The 22168-nt window shown below is 46.8% G+C and overlaps 1 protein-coding gene across 2 annotated transcripts in view; it reads right to left on the bottom strand.

The window, feature by feature from the left end:
* The window catches only part of IL10RB (interleukin 10 receptor subunit beta), a 432261-nt gene that overhangs the window by 275551 nt on the left and 134542 nt on the right, over positions 1 to 22168 (bottom strand). For both annotated transcript variants that reach the window (XM_086935322.1, XM_086935323.1), the window contains exon 2: positions 20729 to 20849. In XM_086935322.1, coding sequence (XP_086791448.1) covers positions 20729 to 20849 — 121 coding nt within the window. The remainder of the gene's footprint in view (positions 1 to 20728; positions 20850 to 22168) is intronic.

Genomic DNA, 22168 nt, shown 5'->3' with positions numbered 1-22168 from the left:
TAGTAAGCACCCCCTTTGAGAGGGTGGGTATTGACATTGTGGGGTCACTAGACCCCAAGACAGCCATTGGCAACAGGGGAATCCTGGTCTTGGTGGACCATGTCAACCGGTACCGTGAGGCTATCCCTCTCTGGACTACGACAGTCCCCGTGGAGGGTCCAGCATTGATGGAGATCATTTCCCTTGTGGGGTTCCCCAGAGAGGGGGTATCAACCAGACCTTAAAATACATGATTATGGGTCTTACAGAACCCATGAGGCGTAAGTGTGAAGTCCTCTTACCATGCCTGCTGTTTGCTTACAGGGAGGTACCGCAGAAGTCCTTAGGGTTCAGTTACTTTGAACTCCTGTAAGCGCATCCTATAAGAGGACCGCTGAGTCTGGTCAAGGAAGGCTGGGAGAAGGCTCCCAGTAAACCTACCCAGGATGAGTATAGCTACATGCTGGCTTTCAGTAACCAGACTAAGTGCTTCAGACAACTCACTCAGGCGAATCTGTAAGCCAGCCAGGAAGAGATGAAGCAGTGGTATGATCAGAATGCCACCCTGATCGAGTTTCAGCCTGGTCAAAAAGTGTGTGTCATGGCCCCAGTGGAGCCTTGTGTGCTCCAGGACAAGTGAACCGGGCCCTTTGAGGTGGTGGATCACAAGAGTAAAGTCACCTATCTGGTGGGCTTGCAGTCTCCCAGGAACCCTTTGAGGGTCAAACATGTGAAGCGACTCAAGCCCCACTTGGAGAGGCCCGAAGGAGGCATGTTCCTAGCGACAGATGATGGATAGGAGGAGGAGACTGAGCCTCTCCCTGACCGCCGGTAGGCTAAAGAGCATGATGGGTCAGTAGACAATGGAAATCTCTCCCCTGCCCTGACCCCTGAACAGCAGAGGGGCAGCCGCCAACTGTTGGGGCAGTTTGCTACTCTTTTCAACCTGACCCCTAGTTTCACTCTGTGGTGTGTCAATGATAAGGACACTGGAGACAGGCCTCCAGTAAAACACAAAATATACAGTTTGACTGACAGATTCAAAGCTATCACCAAGGAGGAAGGCTCCAAGATGTTGGCTCTAGGAGTGATTGAGCCCTCAAACAGCCAGTGGCCCAGCCAAGTGGTCTTGATCCCGAGGGTTGCCCCACATAGTGCCACGCCAGAACTCCAGTTCTGTGTGGACTACCAAGGGCTCAATTCAGTCATGAGGACTGATGTGCACCCCATCCCCAGAGCTGATGAGCTCACAGATTAGTTGGGAGCTGTCAAGTACCTTCATACATTTGACTTATCTTCTCAGTACTGGCAGATTGTCTTAACTGCTGGGGCCAAGTAGAGGTCTGCATTTTAAACCACATAGAGGCACTACCAGTTCCGGATCATGCCCTTTGCGTTGAAAAATGCCCCAGCCACCCTTGAGAGGTTCATCAACCAGGTGTTGGCCGGCATGGAGGATTTCAGTGCCGCCTACCTGAATGACATTGCAGTGTTCAGTGCTATTTGGGAGGAACATCTGCACCACCCCATGGAAGCTTTGAAGGCCCTGCAGAGGGCAGGCCTCACGATCAAGGCCCGCAAATGCCAGATCGGGCAGGGATCAGTGGTGTACTTAGAGCACCAGGTAGGAAGCGGCCAGGTGGTGCCCCTACAGCCTAAGATTGACACCATTCTAGCTTGGGACCCCCCCCCCCAATAACCCAGACAGAGGAGAGAGCCTTCTTAGGCCTCCACAGTTATTACAGGAGGTTTGCCAAGGAATATGGTACCATTGTTGCCCCCTTTACTGCACTGACTTACAGGAAGCAGCCCAAGAAGGTGAACTGGACAGAAGCCTGTCAGAAAGCTTTGATGCCCTGAAATCTCCCATGTGCACGGCGCCCTTGCTCAAGACGCCCAACTTCTCAAAGTAATTTGTGGTGCAGACAGATGCTTCAGAGCATGGTGTGAGGCTGTTCTCTCACAACCTTTAGCCTTCATTAGTAGGAGGTTACTTCGCCGGGAACCGAGGTGGAATGCGATTGAGTGTGAGGCTTTTGCAGTGGTCTGGGAGCTAAAGATGATGAGTCCCTACCTGTTTGGGACTCACTTCTGGGATCAGACCTACCAAAGGCCACTCAGATGGTTGACACAGATGAGGGGAGAGAAATGTTGAGGTGGTCCATTTCCCTATAGGAGTTGGACTTCACAGTGGAACACCACCCTTGTACAGAACACGCTAATGCTGATGGTCTGTCCAGATTTTTCCGTTTTAGTAAAGAGAACTCCCAGGAGGGTGGGTAGTTCTCCCCACTTTCAACTGGAGGGAACAGGTGTTAGACTTGGCATCCTTGGCGTGGGGTTTCCCCTATCTTTTAGCCTCTGCCTCTTGTATTTTTGCTGTGTGCTGAATTTTGTTTTTGCTGATCTAGATGCTTTGGGACCTCTGCCACTGCTGATCAGTGCAAGTGCTCCCTCTGTGAATTGTGAATATGGATTGGTTTTTCCATGATTGGCTTGTTTGACTTACTACTAAGTCCGTCGTACAGTGCACTGTGTGTGCCCAGAGCCTGTAAGTCGAATACTACTGGTGGGCCTGCAGCACTGATTGTGCCACCCACACAAGAAGCCTTTCAGACCGGCTACTGCAGTGTGTGCACGCAGTTTCTACTGCCATGTCGACCTGGTAAGCACACCCACTTGCCAAGCTCTAACCTCTCCTTTTATTACATGTCAGTCATCCCTAAAGTAGGCCCAAGGTACCCCTGTCGGCAGGGTGCGGGGTATGTGAAAGGTAGGACATGTACTGATGTGTGTTAAATGTCCTGTTAGTGAACTACAGTGTATTCCGTTTTTCACTATTGAAAGGCTATCTGTCCCATTGGATAGGATGGGAGTTGACTTATAACACCTTATAAGTATAACTTCCCACTGGGATAAGATGGAAAGATGGAGTTTAGTATACCTGAACTCCTCAGAATATAAAAAAATATTTATCAGTAAAGATAATTTTTATATTGTGTGTTTGAAAATACCACGTTTAGAAAGTGGGTATTTTCTTGCTTAGCCATCCTGTGTGCCTCTGCTGGTTTGTGGATTGACTGCCTGGTTTCGGAGTGCCAGGGTATGGGGATGTGCATTCACTGTAGACATCCACTGAGGGAGGGGCTGCGGGGTGCGGGGGGGTTGAGGTGTGTCCTGCTTATCCTGGATGAGTCAGGGCTGGGCTGAATAAAGTAGGGGACAACATTTACTAGCACCTGAATGGGCCTGGTCTGCCTTACACAATGCTGTCTACACCTACTGCTGGAAAGCTGGACCAGAGAGTACAGTACTGGTTTTGACTGAGCACAGAGCCTCTCTGGCACAAGAGAACAAAGAGAAATGCTGTATAAATATAGGGGCCCAGACCTCAGAACTTCCAGATTACTTCTGGACTCAAGAGGAACCTCTACCAGGGAGATGAGCTGAGAAAGCTAAAGGAGAAGTACTGCCCCTTTGCTGTGTGCTATCTGGGGTTCGCCTGCAGTGGCTGTTTCTGCCAAGGTGAGGAAACAGACTTTGCTGTGTGCTGTGTGCTGTGTAGTCTGCTTGAAGAAGATCTCCAAGGGCTTGAAGTAGAGCTTGCTTCCGGGTCTGAAGTCTCAGGGAAACAAAGATTTCATAGGTTTCTGGACCAGGGTCAGCGGACTCGATAATTCTCATCTCGGTGCCCACTCTGATCAGCGATCACACTCGGCAACTCTGGGCATTAGCTTGCCTCATCTTCACAAACGGCCCCACCAGACCGCCGGGGATGCCTGGTCTCACCCTGGAGATACCCATTAAGGGACCATCTCTCAGGGAAGCCAGGAAGGGTTTTGCAGCGGTCGAAGCGCCTTGGGACCCTACGGGTAAGTAGTGCGCTATATAAATGCCTATACATTTACATTTACATTTACACTACCATCTCCCCTGAACTTCCTTGCTGGGAGTTCCGACCTGCCAAGTGGTGCCTGTTGCTGTGTTGGGCCTCTGGAGGTTGTTCCTGCTGTTGGACATCCGCACCCGTTTCTGACGCGCCACTGAGCCGCTGAAGAAACCGATGCAGCGCCTGACGGCAGGTGGAGAGATCGCTGCACGCTGAATCCTGTGCACCGATCTTTGAAGCCCGCGATCACCATGCAAATTCTGACACAGGCCCTGCTGTGCGGCTGCAAGAACCAAGGCATCGTGGCACCACGGCTGGAGAGACCAACGCGTGCCGTTGCATTGAGAACCAACACATACCCAATCCCCATGCATTGTGCCAAGTCTACAACAATGCTGGGGCCACAGCAAGAAACCGACGCATCACCTCCCTGCACAGTAAGAAACTGATGCATCACTACCCATTCAGTAAGGAACAGACGCATCACCTTCCCTTCTCTGCAGTAACGAAACTGAAACATCACCTTCCCTGAAGTAAGGAACCAGTCTCTGCTGCCATGTCGACCTGGTAAGCACACCCACTTGCCAAGCCCTAACCTCTCCTTTTATTACATGTCAGTCATCCCTAAAGTAGGCCCAAGGTACCCCTGTCGGCAGGGTGCGGGTATGTGAAAGGTAGGACATGTACTGATGTGTGTTAAATGTCCTATTAGTGAACTACAGTGTATTCCGTTTTTCACTATTGAAAGGCTATCTGTCCCATAGGATAGAATGGGAGTTGACTTATAACATCTTGTAAGTATAACTTCCCACTGGGATAAGATGGAAAGAGGAAGTTTAGTATGCTTGAACTCCTCGGAATATAAAAATATATCTTTCAGTAAAGATGATTTTTATATTGTGTGTTTGAAAATACCATGTTTAGAAAGTGGGTATTTTCTTGCTTAGCCATCCTGTGTGCATCTGCAGTAACAGTAAGGAACTGAAACATCACCTTCCCTGAAGTAAGGAACCAACATCACCTTCCCTGGGAGTAAGGAACCAACGCATCACCTTACCTGCTGCTGTTTTTGTTTATGATTGTGACGCATCCAAGGTACTATGTGTTGAAAGTGTTGCATCTATAGTTTGCTATGGACAAAACAGTTTTTACCTTCTAAGGATTACAGTCTTATTATTGTTTAACGGATTTTTGTCATTTTGGTCTTGTTTGGTTTAGATAAAGATTGCTTATTTTTCTAAGCCTGTCTGCCAAGCTACCAAGGGGTGAGCAGCAGTTATTTTAGAAGTGACTAGTGACTACCCTGACTAGGAAGAAAGGTCCCTTCTTGGATAAAGGTGTAAACCATTGCCAACGAGATACTCCCATTTCTAACAAGGGTCAACTATATAACTGAAGTTGCCCAGTCATACAGTATACATGTTTTTTGTATTTGTGTAGCACAAACCTAGCTGAAAATCAAAGAAGGTGTGAACAGGATAAAAGGCAAAGATACAGTTAAGTAGCAGGCTTCTTGGTTTACTCACAATACATTCCCTTTAGGGTGAAGTTGGTGCCTACAGTATATCTAAGTGAGTTCACATTGGGTACAGCTGGGCTTTGATTTTGTGGAGGTTCCTTTTGTTGTGCCATGTTTGGTCCAGTTGTTCCTTGCTAATCTTGGAATCAATTCTTTTTTTGATGGGATTAGCCTTCAGTTAGGTGCTGTCAAGGCATTTTCACAATGTATTTATCAAACCCTCAAATACATCCCCACTTTCTAAGTTGGGTGCATAATAGCAAACTAGCAAAATCAGGCTACTGTGAAAGGCACCTACAGAGATCATCCACCTCTGTTGTTCACAACTTTGTAAAAAGGTAGAGGATTCACTGAACTCAACCACACCATCAATTACCTCATAGAGGACAAAAGATGTGAAAGAGGGGTACCAAATAAGATTCCCAACTTTATTATTCAAATTAGTTGCTGTAGCATCACCACCGTTATCTGCCTGCTATGCGAATATGACACTATTCTCTCTGAATTATGTTGTTCTCTTTCTTTTTGTCTTAAATTTAATGGAATCTAGGAGGCCGTGCTCAAATGTTGCTATACTGGTTGAGGCTTTGCTCAGTTTTAGATTTGGGGTACCCCTGGCCCTTTGAGTCGCCTGTTGTCCTAGGTGCACATCTTCCTCCTTCAAGTGATCGACTTCAGTCCACAACCCTGGAGTTATATTTTTGATTTCCTCTCTCTGTCATGTTTCGTTGTTTCTGGGGCTCTGAATCGGAGTCCCATTTTCTCCAAGTGCTCTCATTTCTGTGGGTCTTCCCATAAATCAACCCCTAAGCAATACAACATCATCTCAAACAGTACTTTTACTCGTCTGGGGGGAACTCTTTTTCAATCCCAGTCCTACACTGTCCTGGGGGGACGGGGCGTCCAATACAGTTCTTGGAATAAAGGTCATAGTCACTCGGTTTAATGATCTAGGGGTTATTATTCAGTCATGTCCCACAGGTTTTGTCCATCAGTAATTTCTTGAACCATTAAAGAATAAAGAATAAAGTCTCAACAAGATGCAATTGGGTTCCCACCACATGGCTCAAGAGACAGTGTTGTTTACTAACGACCTGTTTTCAAATAATTCAGTTTTCCTTCCGGTCTCTTTATCATGCTGCACATCTCCCCTGTAGAGCCAACCTTCACCCACACAAATGTCAAACCTTTTTTTTGCTTCCCCTATCTCACCACTTTTCGTCCTCACAAAGTTTCTCGACAGCATGCACTTCCTCCGCAGCACTATCTACACTTCCATAACACACTCTCCAATCTCACCTTTGAAATCATGTTTCTATTTTTTGTATTCTAAGGTGAAACTGAAATTGACACATATCACAGAAATGTAGCAGGCATGCAAAATATTATTGAAATGCTTATTACATCTTTTTGATCTGCATGGACCACAGATGCTTATGTGACACACATGATACATTTATTACATGCAGTGACACTCATGTGCACCCTCCTTCCCCAATTAAATCTACCTTGACATCCTAATGGCATCTAGTCTACAGTGTCCACCTGCCTTATCAGGTTTCCCTACCAGAAGCCACATAATCCATTGCTGCACATGAAGACCTCATCACCTTTTCTACCCTACCAAAACCGAGGTATCCCTTTTTAGGTCTCGTGGCGTTTACAGCGCGAAGCGCTGTCTCGCCAGAGACCTATAGTTAGCGACTCAGCTTTCCAGGAGACAGGATCTGGCTGCGCGCATTTCCTCTCCAAGAAAGCGATTTGAACGGGCCACGTGCACGAGAACGCGCGCTCCATTGAACAGGTCACAATTCCCTTGCAATGCGCGCTTACATACACAGTGAACTTTAAACTGCATCGTTTTTTTTTGCCTTTCTGACTTTCAGTTTCCTTTACTTTCAGTTTTGTTCTTAGTGACTCCCTCGCGCACATGCACATGAACACACCCTTCATTAATCATGCTACAATTAGGTTTTGCTTACTTTTGTATCGCTGGGTTGTAAAAGCAGCGTCTGCTTAAAATCAAGTGGCGCCTTGCTAGCGGTAGTAAATGTCAATATTTATGAGTTTTGAGGGTGCTGTGATGTGGCAGTTTAACACCGTGTGAGGGTATGCTTTTGTGTACATGGCGGGACAGCTGCCTCTGTGGCTTTGTAAGGTTTGCGCAGCAGCATTGTAATAGCGTTTTTTTTTTGTACAGAGTGTCAGGCGATTATTTTATTTGGTACTGCGTGCCAGTCGGCCATGGGCATGATTGTTGTAAATGCTTCATATTGACGTGCTTTGATATTGACGTCTTAAAGTGAATGCTAAAAATGTATGGCTTTTTACAATGCTAATACATTTGCTTGGCTTGCAATACATACTGCTTCGACTGACTACTGGCCTCCTGTGACTCACGGGCCTTGACGACCGGCACGGGCCCCCTTCCGGCGAGGGTCCTGCTGCTCCTGTGACGCGCCCCAGATATTTCTGGTGAAACGGCCCCCTCCTTTGCCCAGCCATGCTTGCTGTCGCTGCTGGCTCTCCACACGGTGCCGGAACGAGGCGTTTGGGGCTGCGGCCACCCAGGAAGCGTATCGGCCACCAGGTCGGTTGGCGGTCCCGGTTGCATGGGCTCCTTTCTTTCTGCAGCCGCCGCCTGAGCCCTGGGATCCCAGGCGCTCCTGACCCCCTTGTGTTGCTGTGACTGCTACCTGAGGCCGGGCCTCCCCGGGATTCCTTCCCTGGCTGACCCGGCCTCGCAGCTGATCGAGATACCGCTGCAGCCGGGCACCACCCGTGGTTACTGACGGCTATTCCACTCCACCATCGACCTCCGAGACACCCCTTTGAGGGCCTCTGGACCTGTTTGTCACTCTGAGGCCTGGCTGCTGCCGCTGCTGGACTGCGGGGTGTCCCCCATTTCACTGGCATCCGGGGACCTGCCAAGTCACTGCTGGGGCCCCCTCATCTCCGGATGCACTGTTTCTCCGCGGGGTGGGCCTGGACGTAAGCTGGAGGCGGCTGTTGACCTCCTATTGCCCAGCCCCCAACAAGACTCCGTGAAGCTGTGAGGAGGTGGGTGCACTTTCTACCGACGGCTGGGTGTGCAGGGGGGGTTCCAGGTGCCACCGATCTGTCCGTGGCCCCTCGCTCCTTTTCATGCTTCGGGAGGTCCTGTTCTCTGCCGTGCATCCCGCTTTGGCTCTACTTCAACTGGCATAGCGCCGGCACCTAGGGACATCCAGTGGAGGTGCAGGAGAGCATACCAGACAGCTTAAGGTTCGAGCCTTGGGGTGCCTGTGGGTTGGCATCCGGCCGGTGTTATCGGCCAAGCATGTCGAGCGGCGGGGATCTCCTGGCACGGCATTGACACCTAGAAGCAACGTGCTTTTGATATGATCTATATAGTCCTGTACTCTAGCATCTGCCCATATTTATGTTTTGGCGTATTGAGTGTAGGGTTCTTGATCAAGTGTGTGTGATGGGATTTGCTAGGAAGGTGTGTAGCTCCATGCCGTGCATGAGGTGCATCATCAGAGTTGTGTGAATAATAACTGCGTCAGCCCCGTGCCTGAGGTGCATCATCAGAGCTGTGTGAATAATAACTGCGTCAGCCCTGTGCCTGAGGTGCATCATCAGAGCTGTGTGAATAATAACAGCTGTGAGCCCGTGCCTGAGGTGCATCATCAGAGCTGTGTGAATAATAACTGCGTCAGCCCAGTGCCTGTGGTGCATCATAAGAGCTGTGTGAAAAATAACAGCTGTGAGCCCGTGTCTGAGGTGCATCATCAGAGCTGTGTGAATAATAACAGCTGTGAGCCCGTGCCTGAGGTGCATCGTCAGAGCTGTGTGAATAGTAACTGCGTCAGCCCCGTGCCTGAGGTGCATCAACAGAGCGGTGTGAATAATAACAGCTGTAAGCCCGTGCCTGAGGTGCATCATTAGACCTGTGTGAATAATAACTGCGTCAGCCCCGTGCGTGAGGTGCATCATCCACATTGCTCAGGTCACCCAAATTCCTGCACTCTCTACCACACTGCTTTCAAAAACAGCATAATCTTGCACACACTCTCACTGCTCACCAATTCAAAGTTTGCTAAAAATGTTATGCAACGCATTGTCATACACAATGCCAATAACTCAAACTTTAATGCTGCGAGACCTATTGCATTGTAAATGCTTGTTTGTCTTGTAATTCAAACACTTTCCCACGCTACAGGGCTGGCAGTAGTTACATATACTTCAAAACAGGCTCCACAGTTGAAGGCTGTTGTTATTTTATTATATTTAGGTGGTGTTTGAGAGGTGTTTGCTGTGTAGTACATGTGTAGGAGAGTAGGGTCTGCAATCCTAAGATCACCCCAGATTTTTGCTTTTTTGCTTCACTGGTTTACGACTTCCCTAGCTGTGGGCCTGCTAATCAGACCCACAGCCTAGCTGTTCTCTCACTAAATTGACACGTGTACCTTAGGTGCATTTACCAATTGGTACTGGGCCACCTTATCAGACCCTGTAACTCAGGGCATAGGTGTACCCAGGGCCTACCAGGGGCTGCAGCATGTATTATGCCACCCCTGGCTGGCCATCTAAACCTGACACAACTGGCTGCACGACAGCTGGGGCAAGGTGGTGTAATCACCCTTTGCTTTAGATATAGTATACCTATATCTAACCCTAAAAATGGACACATAGATTCCTATCAGTCACTCCTATGGCAGGCCTTAACAATCCTGAAGGCAGAGTGCTTGGAATCATGTGAGATGGTGCTCTGGCATGAGCTGAGCCCGTTTGCAGCTTGCGGAACCAAGTCCTAATAGCTGTTCCATGATAACGCATACCATATACTCTTAAGTGCATTATAATCCTCGCGGTTATATGCTATCTTTGGTATCGCTTTATCAAAACATGTCGAGTAAGGTGTCATACGAATTGGAATACTAACCCCTCGCCAATTCTGGCGACGGGGTTAGCATTCCACCCTTCTAGAGGGACACGACATGTATGTAACTGTGAACCCCGGTTAAAGTTAACTCAAGCCTCAGCATCACAAAATGGATGCTGCCACCACAGACACAAGTCTGACCTCCTGCTGCTGGGAGTCCTTCCAGCGAGGGAGGCTTGGACAAAGGGTTTCCTGTCAGGGGCGGTGCTAGCACCATCCCAGACAGGGTTTTGTGTATCCTGGGTAGGCAGGGCTTTAGAGGAAGGTGACTGCAAGTGGCACCCTGGTGCTCACTATGCATAGGCCGGCTTGAACCAGTTCCAGGGGCACACCAGCCCCTGAGCTGGGGAAAGTCCAGCATGGGAGAGGGGTGTAACCACCCCCCTTCCTGGTCCCACCCATGGGCAGGACCTAGTCGCGTGCCAGCCCCTTTTCTTAGTATAAAGATAGGAGCGGGCTCCCTTCCAAATTAGATCATCTTTGAATCCTGAAACTACTTCCTACGAAAGGAACTCAAGACTTCTTCCTAAGATTCTCCCTTGTGACTAAGGAGTAGTCACCCTGCATCTGCGGGCACCACCTAAGAACACTGCGGTTTGCTGCACGTCCTTCCTCAGGAATCCCGGCTTCCCTGGCACCTCTGACCTCTACCTACATCATCAGCCCAGCTGAGATCCGTGGGTGTGACGAGACCTCGAGGGACCGGCCATCTTCAGAACTGCACGACGCTTATCCAGCACGACCGCCGAGGGATCCTCGAGTGAGTGCTTTGGGTTCGAGAAGCCCTAACCCTGAGCAGCTCCAGCACCGAAGTTCAGCCCCCCAGCATCCACGAGATCTGCGTGGGGCCCTTCTGCTCCTTGCTGCTCACCGCGTTGTCCGGCTACTTGCCTGCTGGCTTGTGGCCCTCTTGACGACGCACCCCGACGACAACACTGCTGGTCTGGTTGCTCCAGACTGGCCCTTGCTCCCCTCCAACAGAGGAGCACCCGGGACCCTCCTGGTCCACTCCAGACGCCATTTTGAGTCCACCGCGTGGGCTTACATTTGCCAAGAGTTGTTGCCCCAATCCTGGGTCCAGCGACGTCGACAGCAGATACCTTCGTGGGACAGCTCGCCCCTCCATCCTGGTCGCCGACAACGCCTCCTGGTCCGTGAAACTGCAGAGTCCAGCGTCGCCCACTCACCTGGTCGAGGTGACTCCATCCGGTGCCATCCTGGTGCCCATCTAATCACTGGCTAGTGATTCAGAACTTGGTCCCCTCTGCTTACAGGTATCCTCCATCATCCATCCAGGCTTGGATCCCTCCGAATCTCTTCACTGGTCGCCTGCCAGCAACTTCTTCTTTCAGGCTCCATAGACTGCAACGAGGATTCCCGACGTCTTTTCAGACCTATGCAGCCGCAGCCCCTGGGCTAGGTAACCTGAGCATTTCGGTGCTCCAGCATAGCTTAACTATCCAAAGGTCCAGATCCTTTTTCGTTTCAGCTCTACCTAGTCGGATTCGTCCGATAACACTAACTTTACGAAATCTAGCATCCATAGACTTTGTCCCGCATCCCGCGTGAGAGTGCGCACTCTGCACCCGATCTCCCTAGGCCTCCTGCTAGTAATCTGAAGGTTCAGTAGTCCAGTCCTAGCGATCCTAAAGCCTATTAGAGTAGTACTTACCTGCTAGTAATTTCGCATTCCACTTTTAGAGTATATGGTTTTTCGTGCCCCTCGGGCATTTGTGTAAATTGTGCGACTTTCAGTATTTTCGTAAGAGCTTTGTATTGTGCTTAGCACCCTGTCCTCATAAAGAGTCCAGGGTTGTTGTGTTCTAAATAAATATCCTTTTATTTTCATAACAACTTGTGTGGTGTCCTTTCACTTGGTGTTCAAGGGGTATATGTGACGGTATAACAGCTGGCTTAACACGCCCTCTAGAGTTTAGCCTAAAGACTGCTCTTGTCCACGCTACTAGGATAGCTGGTCTACGGTTGACTTACAACCAATCATCAATAAGGGATGTTTGGACTGATACAGAGTGCTCACTAGAATAGTGAACATTATATATCAGGCCAACTTCTCACAACATGTATCACACACACACAACCTATCATAGTCCATTGCCAAAACCCGTAGGCTGTATCGTGTGTTTGAGTCATACAGACATTTCTTGATGGCAAGCCCTGCAGTGCACGTTATCAAGCGCATCCATTAAGTCTGTGGCCAAAGACTACGGGGCATGTTAGACAGCAAAACGTTGTAGGTTGCTTTTCTGGTATTTAAGTAGTACGCCCAATTCAGCACCTGTGAGCAGCAGCTGTGCAATGAATAAACCTCACAAACCCATGAAACATAGACTGCAGCCCCTTTGGGTCCTATTAGTCAGGTAACTAACGATGTTTATGACTGTATGTACCACACACAAGCACTAAGGTTGCAATTGACCCAGAACTGTGATACTCTTCATTTGAAGGGCTAATTTGAGTGTATCTACATCACAGAAGGGTTATGCTATGAAAGCTACACACATTTCTTAACAAAACTCCATTTGAAGTGAGGGTAAAGTTACAATACCCCGATCAAACACCAAAGATCACCATGTAAGGCAATTTTATGACACAGAGTCTAACATTATGCAAATCCCCTATATTGCCAGCTCACAGCAGCAACAATTGAAGAATATAGAACTTCAAAAACATTCTAATAAGGTATAAAGTCCCTCCACACACGGTGTTCTCCCTTCCTTGTTGCTGCTGCTCACAAGATAAGTGCAGTCCTTTCTCTATAATATCATATCTGCTTTGTAATTGTACTTTACCCCCTCCCTGCCTCCCCTGTAGGGAAGAGTAACTTATAGTTTTGTATCAATGTTGCTTCAATTCTCTATTCTCCCTAGGGAGGAGAGTGGTTCTTTTATATGTAGTAGCTTTCTATAAGACCGGGCCTGGGGCGCTCCCCCCCTCAGTATGAATGAATGAATTGGCATTTGTATAGTGTGCATACTCTAAGGAGTGTTCCCGCACTGACCTTTTGGAGATCCTGACATCTGCCAAAAAAGGAGATAGTGTTATTCATTTTCTTGAAACAGTCAGGTTGAATTTTTTTCCTGAACAGAGGAAACTGTGAAATGGCACAGAGTTCCCTAGGGAGTTCATGCCATGCCTTGGAGCCAAGAAAATACAACGATCTTCCACCCTTTCTCGCCTGGCAAATTTTTGGAATCCTGGCAAAAAAGCTGTGTGAGGATCGCAGCTCCCTGAGGGGGGCACATGCACATATTCTCCTCCTCAGATAAACAGCTCCTTTCTAGTGAAGAGCTTTATGTGCCAGGTGCAATGTCATGAAAATAATCCTCTTTTTGATGAGAAGCCAGTGAAGTACCCTCTGATGTGTGGTCATATGTGTTCTTGGAGCGAGATTGAGGATTAATCTCGCTGCCGCATTCTGGAATACCTCTAAACAGCTGAGAAGTTGGACTGGGAGGCCTAAGTAGAGAACCTTTTCATAAGCAAGCCTCAAGGCGATCGGTGCTTGGATCACTGTTTTTCTGGTTTCTACTGACAGAAAAGGGAAGCATTTCTTAGGAAAGCATAGGGTCCCAAGCAAAGGGGTCCACCAGTGTCTGAATATGTAGTTGAAATGACAGGGCACTGTCAATTATAATTTCCAGGCTTTTTACTGCACTTTGGAGCCGATTACGATGTCGGTCAGAAATCCTCCTCTCAACACAGACTCAGATTTAGGACCGACCGACTTGCAGTCTGGGGTTCCGACTGCCGGATTACGATGCAACCGAACACTGCTTGGTCAGAATCCAATTGTTTCCTATGGGAGCTCGTGTTACGCCTGAGAACCGGCTCCTATAGGGAAACGGGGTGTGTGTGTATGTAAAACCCTGCACCCTGTCACAGGGATCCCACGGTGCCTGACACACAGTGCAGGGGTTTACAGGGGGTCCCTTAGGTACCCCCTCTGCCTTCAACCGTAGGCTGCGGGAGCTAGGGGGCCCAGCCCGGGTCCCCATAGTCACTTTCCAACAGCCTTTCCATGTCAGAGAGGCCAATGCGGAAAGGCTGTTGGAAATCAACATCATAATCCCGAGGTCAGAAACGCTGTCCACAGTGGTGTATGCTGCCGAACTGAGACGGAATGACCGGACAGTTTTCGTTCTGATCGCGAACACTGTAATAGGTCAGTTGGAATGTAAACCAACTGATTCGATCGGAAGGGTTCCGACGCGGTCTAGGAGATTCCAACTGTTGGGAGGAGACTTTCCGGCCATTATCATAATCGCACCTTTTGTTATGAAGCTGGGGAGGAGTGTCTTGCGGCCACACCACGTCCTCCTCACCTCGGGAGAGGAGTCACCAAAAATCATAATCTTAGTTTTATCTGGGTTGCATTTGAAAGCCAGTCAAATGCATTGGCAAAACAGGATTTGATGGCTCTTCCATCAACTTCATCCCCCTTTTCACAGGTAAAGAGCAACGGAGTATCATCTGCGTATGATATTACCTTAGCCAACATAACTAGGGGTGTAAGGTATGCGTTGCATAATGTGGGACACAGTGCCGAACCCTGAGGGTATCCTACAGCCAATTCACAAATAGAGGATGTGCACTTTTGACTTCTGTTATTTAAAAATAAGGATAGCCACTTCACGGCCAAGCCTTCGATTCCAATAGCCCAAAGGCGGGCCAATAGTCTTTCATGGGGTTCAGTATCGAGGGCCGCCGCGAAGTTCAGCAATATCAGGACGGCCTTGTCTAGCATGTCTTTAATGTGGTTGATTATTTCTAGAAGGGCTGTTTCAGTGATACATTTGGCTCTAAAATCCGACTGACTAGGGTGTGAAGGTTGTTATTTTCCAGTTAACTTGAAATGTGCGAGTTAACATGGTTCTCTAAGATCTTTGAGAATGCTGGAAGGAGTATGCCGTACCCGGAATATCCTTGTATTTCTTTCTGTCTCTTTAAGGCAGAGAAAAGTGCTTTTACAGTGGGCTGGCTTTCTTTCAAAAAGTCAGCCCTGTGATCCAGTTGCCATAGCAATGGGAGCTCCCTGCAGTAAGCCCTCTCCGTGACAGTTTTTTTCTTTGAAGACTAGTTTGTAGAGGACCCCCTCGTTGAGGCCGACGGTGTACATGAGGTGACTCACCCGATAGCAGTCTCTTTGCAAAGTCGCATTGCGATTACTGCAATACCAGCAAGGCCTCGCCACGGAGCCCCTCTCTCCCTGTAGGAACTGCTAGTAGCCCTCCCTTCCTCAGCAGCTGCCGACTTACTCAGATTAAGTCAAGCGATGCGACGCCTAGCAATTGAACAGCCCAAATTAATAAATAAAATTAAAATTAAAAAAAGGAAATAGAGGCATAAAGATAAAAGGAGGATCATTACAACTGTGAAGGAAAGGCCCTTAGCAGACAGCCAAGCATGCTCTGTCTGTGCCGGCAGCCATTTTAACAGTTTGGGATAAACATGCACATATATATTGGAGTGGCCGTTTAAACTTGTTGGTCAATGTAATTGAATTCTGGCAGCTGTAGTGCAACCAACTGTGGGAACAGCTGTTTTTTCTCAGAGCCCTAGTAATTTGTTAATTACTTATTCATTGACCATGTTCCTTGAACCTATAGGAAACAGTGTGAAGGATAGTTAGGAGGGGCTTATAAACAAATCCATGGATAAGGTAATGGGGTCACTGGATGAGACGATTAATCAAAAATTGGAAGTCCTCTCTAAGAAAGGATGGCCAGTTGTTGGCACAGGACCTCCTGAAGGGGCAGTTAAGGCTCAGAGAAAGAGGGCTACAGGGAGAAGCCTGCCTAAAGAAGTAAAAAAATCCAAAAGCCTCAAACAAAATGGCATCACGCACTGGTGGTGACATGAGCGGTGCCTTGGGCACTACAGATGGGCAAGAAAAAGGCCAGGGAATTCCCATCCTGATCGATAACGATATTCCTCTGAGTTTGACACCGATATTGAGGAGATAGACATTAGAAATGAGGCATCTAAGGCCTCTGGCTCTAAAATGGGCATTGCGGACCCCTTCGGGAAAGCATGTTTGACCAGCTCCTCATCAAACATTCTTTGTCTCCAGAGTGGGCTCCATCTCAACACATTACCGAGTACCTTTCTTTTTGACTTCGATAGAATATTCCCAAGGAGCTCAGGTCTTGCCAGGAGTTCCCAAGCCCCTCCCTCCCGGACTAGGTGTCTTTGACCCCAAACCTAGGCGCTAAAGTGGTGGCGTTCCTCGCCAAGGACACTAGAAAAGTTCTTGACAAAGGCCTAAAGTCCTGCCAGGACTGTCTACTTGACATTACTGACCCATTGACAGAGATGTTTGAGATGGCTGAGATAGCTTATCTTGAAGAGAGCCTCATTGACCCCCAAAGCGTTGCGCCAATGGGCGCTGAGGACCATCTGCCTCCTAAGGAACGTGAATACTGCAGTCTCAAACGTGAGGAGAAAGATCATTCTATTAACACTAAACCGGTTGTACCGGCCACTAAGGAAGAATGACCTGACTCCCAGAATTTACTCTTTGGTGATGACTTCATAAGAGATATGGCCAAATATGTGGGAGTATTTAGTTCAATACAAAAATCCCAGAAGTACATTAAGAATGTCTTCCAAGACAAGGTTTATGGCAGGGCAGGGAGAACAAAGGGGTCAGTTCCTCAGCCATGGCCACGCTTCATTAAGACCCTACCTGGGCTGTGGCATAAGATTTCCACATTCAAATTCCACCACCCAATTGACCTTCTACCCCAAGAAAGAGAGATTTTGCTGGAGAGACTTCAGAGGTGTTCGAAAACAGAAAAGATTTTTAACAGGTAAGGGCTAAGAAAGACCTTTCAGATACCCCTATTAAGGTGGGAGGCAGACTGGCCCAAATTTGTGGAAATTGTAATTTAGTGACTCAGGATTCTTGGGTCCTGAATACAATAAGTGGATACAAAATGAAATTTATAAGCACACAAATACAAATGGAGGTTCCTCTGGAAATGGATGTTTCACAGGAGGATTCAATCCTGGTATCACAGGAGGTAGAGGATTTACTGACCAAAGGTACAGTTCAAGAGGGAACAATATTTTTCTAGTGGAGAAGAAATGCGCAAAGGGCTGAGACCTGAGCTCAATTTAAAAGAGCTGAACGAATTGGTGGTCTACCAATATTTCAAAATGGAGGGAGTACACCTTTTAAGGACTGCATTAAGAAAAAGGGATTTTCTGACACGGTTAGATGTAAAGGATGCATATCTTACTATCCCAATCTGGCCCCCACATCAAAAACTCCTACAATTTACTTGGATGGGGAAACTTTGCAATGTTACAGTCTCCCTTTTTGGCTTTCCTCACCTTCTTGGTGTTTCACCAATGTTCGTTGTCTTGTAGCAGGTTGGCTCAGGGCAAGGGAGGTGAGATTAATTATATACCTGGATGATATTCTCATAATGGCTCAGTACAGAGAGATGTTTTCATGTCATACAGACCTTACCATAAACTTATTAGAACACCTGGGTTTTGTTATAAACAAGAAAAAAGTTTGCATGGCACCAAGCCAGGAGAAGCAGTTTTGGGGTTTTGCAATAAACGCAATACAGGCAGAATTATAATTACCAGGGGAGAAGCTTCGCAAGGAACTGAGGAAAATATTAGGGAAGGGGTTCCCCTTGAGGGCTTTAGCAAGGCTCCTGGGACTTCTGCCTTTGACGATCTAAACAATTTATCAGGGTCCCCTGTATTACCGGGCAATCTAAAGACTCAAAGCAAGGTCGTTGAGAACAACTCAATCTTATTCTTAAATGATGTCCTTTATATCCATACTCAAAGAAGGATCTATTACGGTGGCTAAGGAATGCCAAAGCATGGAATGGCAGAGACATTTTTGGGTGAGGAGATAGTAGTAGAATCGGAATAGAGTTTAGAAGGATGTGTTCTTTGAAGTTACGTATGGACAATGGATCTTCGGACAGGTATGTCAACAAAATGGGAGGTCCTCACTCCAAGGGGCTCGCAGCTTTAGCGAAGGTCTTTAGGGGTTACTGCTTAAACAAGGGCATTTCAGTAGTGGTGGAACTTATTACTGGAGTAAGCAATGGTGTGGTTGATTTGTTTTCCCAGGATTTCAGCGTTTCCAGCAATTAGAAGTTGAACAGGGAAATTTTGGTCAGTATTCAGATGAGATGGGGACCCTTCTGAGTGGATCTCTTTGCATACAGACTGAACACACAGCTGTTGACATTTTTCAGCTGGAGGCCGGACCCTTAGGCCTGGGAAGTGGATGCTTTCCTTCAAAATTGGAAGGGTCTAGCACCTTATGATTTCCCTCAGTTTGCTGTGCTACCAAGACTACTATTACACATATGCACAAACAGATAGATCACAGTAGTGATAGCACATCTTTAGCGGTCACAGGCCTGGTTCCCAATCTTGGTAGAAATGAGAATAGATTTACCAATCCTAATTCTGACTTTCAGGGAAAGAATGATAGGTCCAGAAGGAGAGCCACACCCTCTTGTACAGAAAGGATTATTGGCAGTGATGGCCTGGAGGAATTTAGGAGGCAGTGGCAGATCCCACTCCTTTTGGCAGATGCTTTCAAGCTCATATCGGATTCGTGGACACCTGGCACAAGAAAAGCATATAGACTGGCTTGGGAGAAATGGGTTTGTTGGTGTCTTCGACGGAATTACAATCCTGTTTCAACTGATTTAGCATATGTGGTTAATTACTTATCAGCATTTTTTGCATCAGCGCTCTCCTATAGAACAGTTAATGTTTAAAGATCAGCTATAGCAGCGGGTCATTGTTTAGTGGACAGAGTCTCTGTGGGACAGAAAGTATTGACTAAGAAAATCATGCAAAGTATGCAGGTAGTAAACCCACCTACTAAGAAATACACTGTTTTATGGGATGTTAGGGATGTTCTGCAGGTCAAGTGAGTAGGGATGAGAATTCTGGCCTATCCCTGAAACGTATCTCTCATAAACTTACTGTCCTACTCTGCCTGGTATCGTTTAAATGGACTTCAGATATGAAGGCATTGGATACCACAAGCAGGGCCTATCAACCTGAAGGGTTTGCTTTTATTTGAAAAGGAGAATTAAGACTATGTCGACTTTTGTTTTCTTCTCTTTCTTTATACAAAATGAAAGACTTTCCCTAGTGAAATGCATGATGGCGTATGAGAGGAGGATTGACAGTCTGAGAGAAAATACAGAACAAATGTTAATATTCCATAGAGGGCCTCAGAGAGCTGTTTCTTACCCAACCTTAGCAAGATGGGTGAAGGAGGTAATGAAAGAAGCCGGTGTAAGTCTCTATGTTTGGAGCACACTCTATTAGGGGGTGCTTCAGCTTCCAAAGCTTTCATGTTGGGGGGAGGTCTGCAAGATATCTTTAGTGCAGCAGATTGGTCAAACGAAAATATGTTTAAAAGTTGCTATTTTAGACCTGTTGTAAGCACAGTTGATAATGCATTAAATGCACTTTACATTTGCATAAAATTAGCCTTTGTGCCATGCCATAAAAGTTTGATTTTTCACAGCCTGGTGGGCAGAAAATCTGGATTTTATTAAAGACACAGAAGCTAAGATCATCGCTCCTCACTGATACCCTTCCTACTTTATCTCAAAATCTGTTGGTGTTTTCTTTCACATTAAGAGGTTTTCCACTGATGAAGTTATATGTTTGGAAATTAAAGTTCTTAAAAGTTATCTTGTTTGCAACATCAAAGAAGGGAGGACTTTATACATTATTAGAATGCTGTTGAATTTCTATATTCTTCGATTGTTGCTGCTGTGAGCTGACAATGAAGGTGGTTTGTATAATCTTGCCTTTAACCCCTTCGATGCTGATGACGAGCTCAGCTCGTCATCACCCACGGGGGTCGTGTGCTGATGACGAGCTGAGCTCGTCATAGTGCCACTAAAATGGCATTTTCCAGCACACAGCGGGAAAATGCCTAGCATCCAAGTGGTTAATAAAATCCAGCTTTTCTGCCCACCAGGCTGTGAAAAATCTAAATCTAAAAAGTCTTAATTCCCCCAATGCTTGGCTAATGGACTTACACATGCCACTGCCTATAACATCACAAATCACATCATTCTAAACATCAGGGATGACATCACACATAAAATTGCCCAGAGATTAAACCAGGTCACATCAGACTTCAATAGACCAGTACATTTAGTAGATGTTTATCAGAGTACAATCAACTTGAGTCACTTAAGTTGTAACTATGTAGGACGAAAGGATCATTGAGTTGGCCTTCAGTGTAAAATCAAACCACATTTTCGAAATAGACATTGCTACTGGGTTGTCTCCTTTTGTCATAAAAAGCAGTTTATGCTATTACAATTATAACTGTTTATAGACTGAGTTATACAATAAAAGAAATAAACAGCATACTCACATGTACTTTGCTGTGTATGTCAGATTTCTTCCATGATAAACTGGAGAGTCCCACTCTAGAACATGTCTAAAATTTACAGAATTCAACCGCACATTTTGTGGCGCTGGTACTTTGCTGAATACTGTGGAAAGATGATAAATACGTTTCAAATATTGCTCAGTGAAGTCTTATTTTATGAACAAGTGATAATTCATAAATAAGATTATCCAAATAAATAAAACATTTACCAGCACTGGGGAAAATATATTGAAAAATAACCAAAAGCAGAGCTTAACTAAGTTAACTTATAGTGTGCATGTCAGTTTGGCCGGCCATCTTGGGACGACCAAACCAACATGCGCAATTGGATATCTCCAAGCTGTTGCTTGAAGATATCAACAGGGCTCAGGAGCACAGGCTCCCTATACCTGCTGGAGCATGGAACCAGCCTGCTCTGGCCAATCCCTATGTTTCTCTAAAGCTGGGTAATACCAGCATCAGAGTAGCATCCGAATTGGTGCAGGGGAGTCGGGGTGCCTGTGTGAGCATCATAGGAGCTGAAGAGGCTGCAAGGAGGCAGACGTCTGGCTGTAGGTATGTTTTATTCAATTGTTTTTGTCCCCCGCAAATCACCACCGATTTCCCCTGCTACAGCCCACTACTTGATAGAAGTCTTGTACAGAGATGAATGCCACAGTAGCTCTGCTGTTAAGAGTGTACTGTCCAAGGATGGAGGATGGAGGCTCTTATTTTTAGAGTCTCTTGTAGAGGTTCTGATAACTCTACTGATGGAATGTCTTGTACAGTGATGAACCTCAAAGTATTGAGGGGCAGTTATGCAGGCTAAGTCTCATTAATGAGCAGAGAATCCGGAGCAGCAGAATTTTACCCTTGCAAATAAGATTGGCAAACTCAGAGCTCAAAAGGTTGTGGCACAAATGAGATAGTAAGTGTACCTGGGGACGTCCACCTGTAAAAGTGAGTGAATATTTACAATACAAACAAATATACTCTTGTCAAGGGCAGGAGTGAGTGTATTTGGGAACACCTCCACTTTTCATGGGTGGCTAGGAGAAGGAATTTTCCAGGGCAAAAAGTACATACCTTGTGCGAATAAAATATAGTTGAAAGGTGCTACTGAACTTCAGTTTTACATTTCAGCAAGCAGAACTATGAAACTGGTTCTCATTCCTCTTGATCCAATCCTTATGTAACTGAGCATTGAGTACTCCTGTATATCAAGACTGTGTCAAATAGGGGGGCGTGGCTTAGCACCCGACGGGAATGGCGGTGCCCGAGTGAAGCTCCTCGGTGATATCAGGCAGCTGCATCCTTCTCGTACTGCTCCAGTGCTGCAACCGAGATGTGTGGATGTCAGAACTACTACTCCTCCTTTTCTGACCTTTGCGGTTCAACTCGGCAGCGGAATAACAAATTTCTGGACAATGTAAGTCTCTTTGA

Source organism: Lissotriton vulgaris, chromosome 8, assembly GCF_964263255.1.
Source record: "Lissotriton vulgaris chromosome 8, aLisVul1.2, whole genome shotgun sequence".
Lineage (NCBI taxonomy): Eukaryota > Metazoa > Chordata > Amphibia > Caudata > Salamandridae > Lissotriton > Lissotriton vulgaris.
This window is presented reverse-complemented; position numbering and strand designations above follow the sequence as displayed.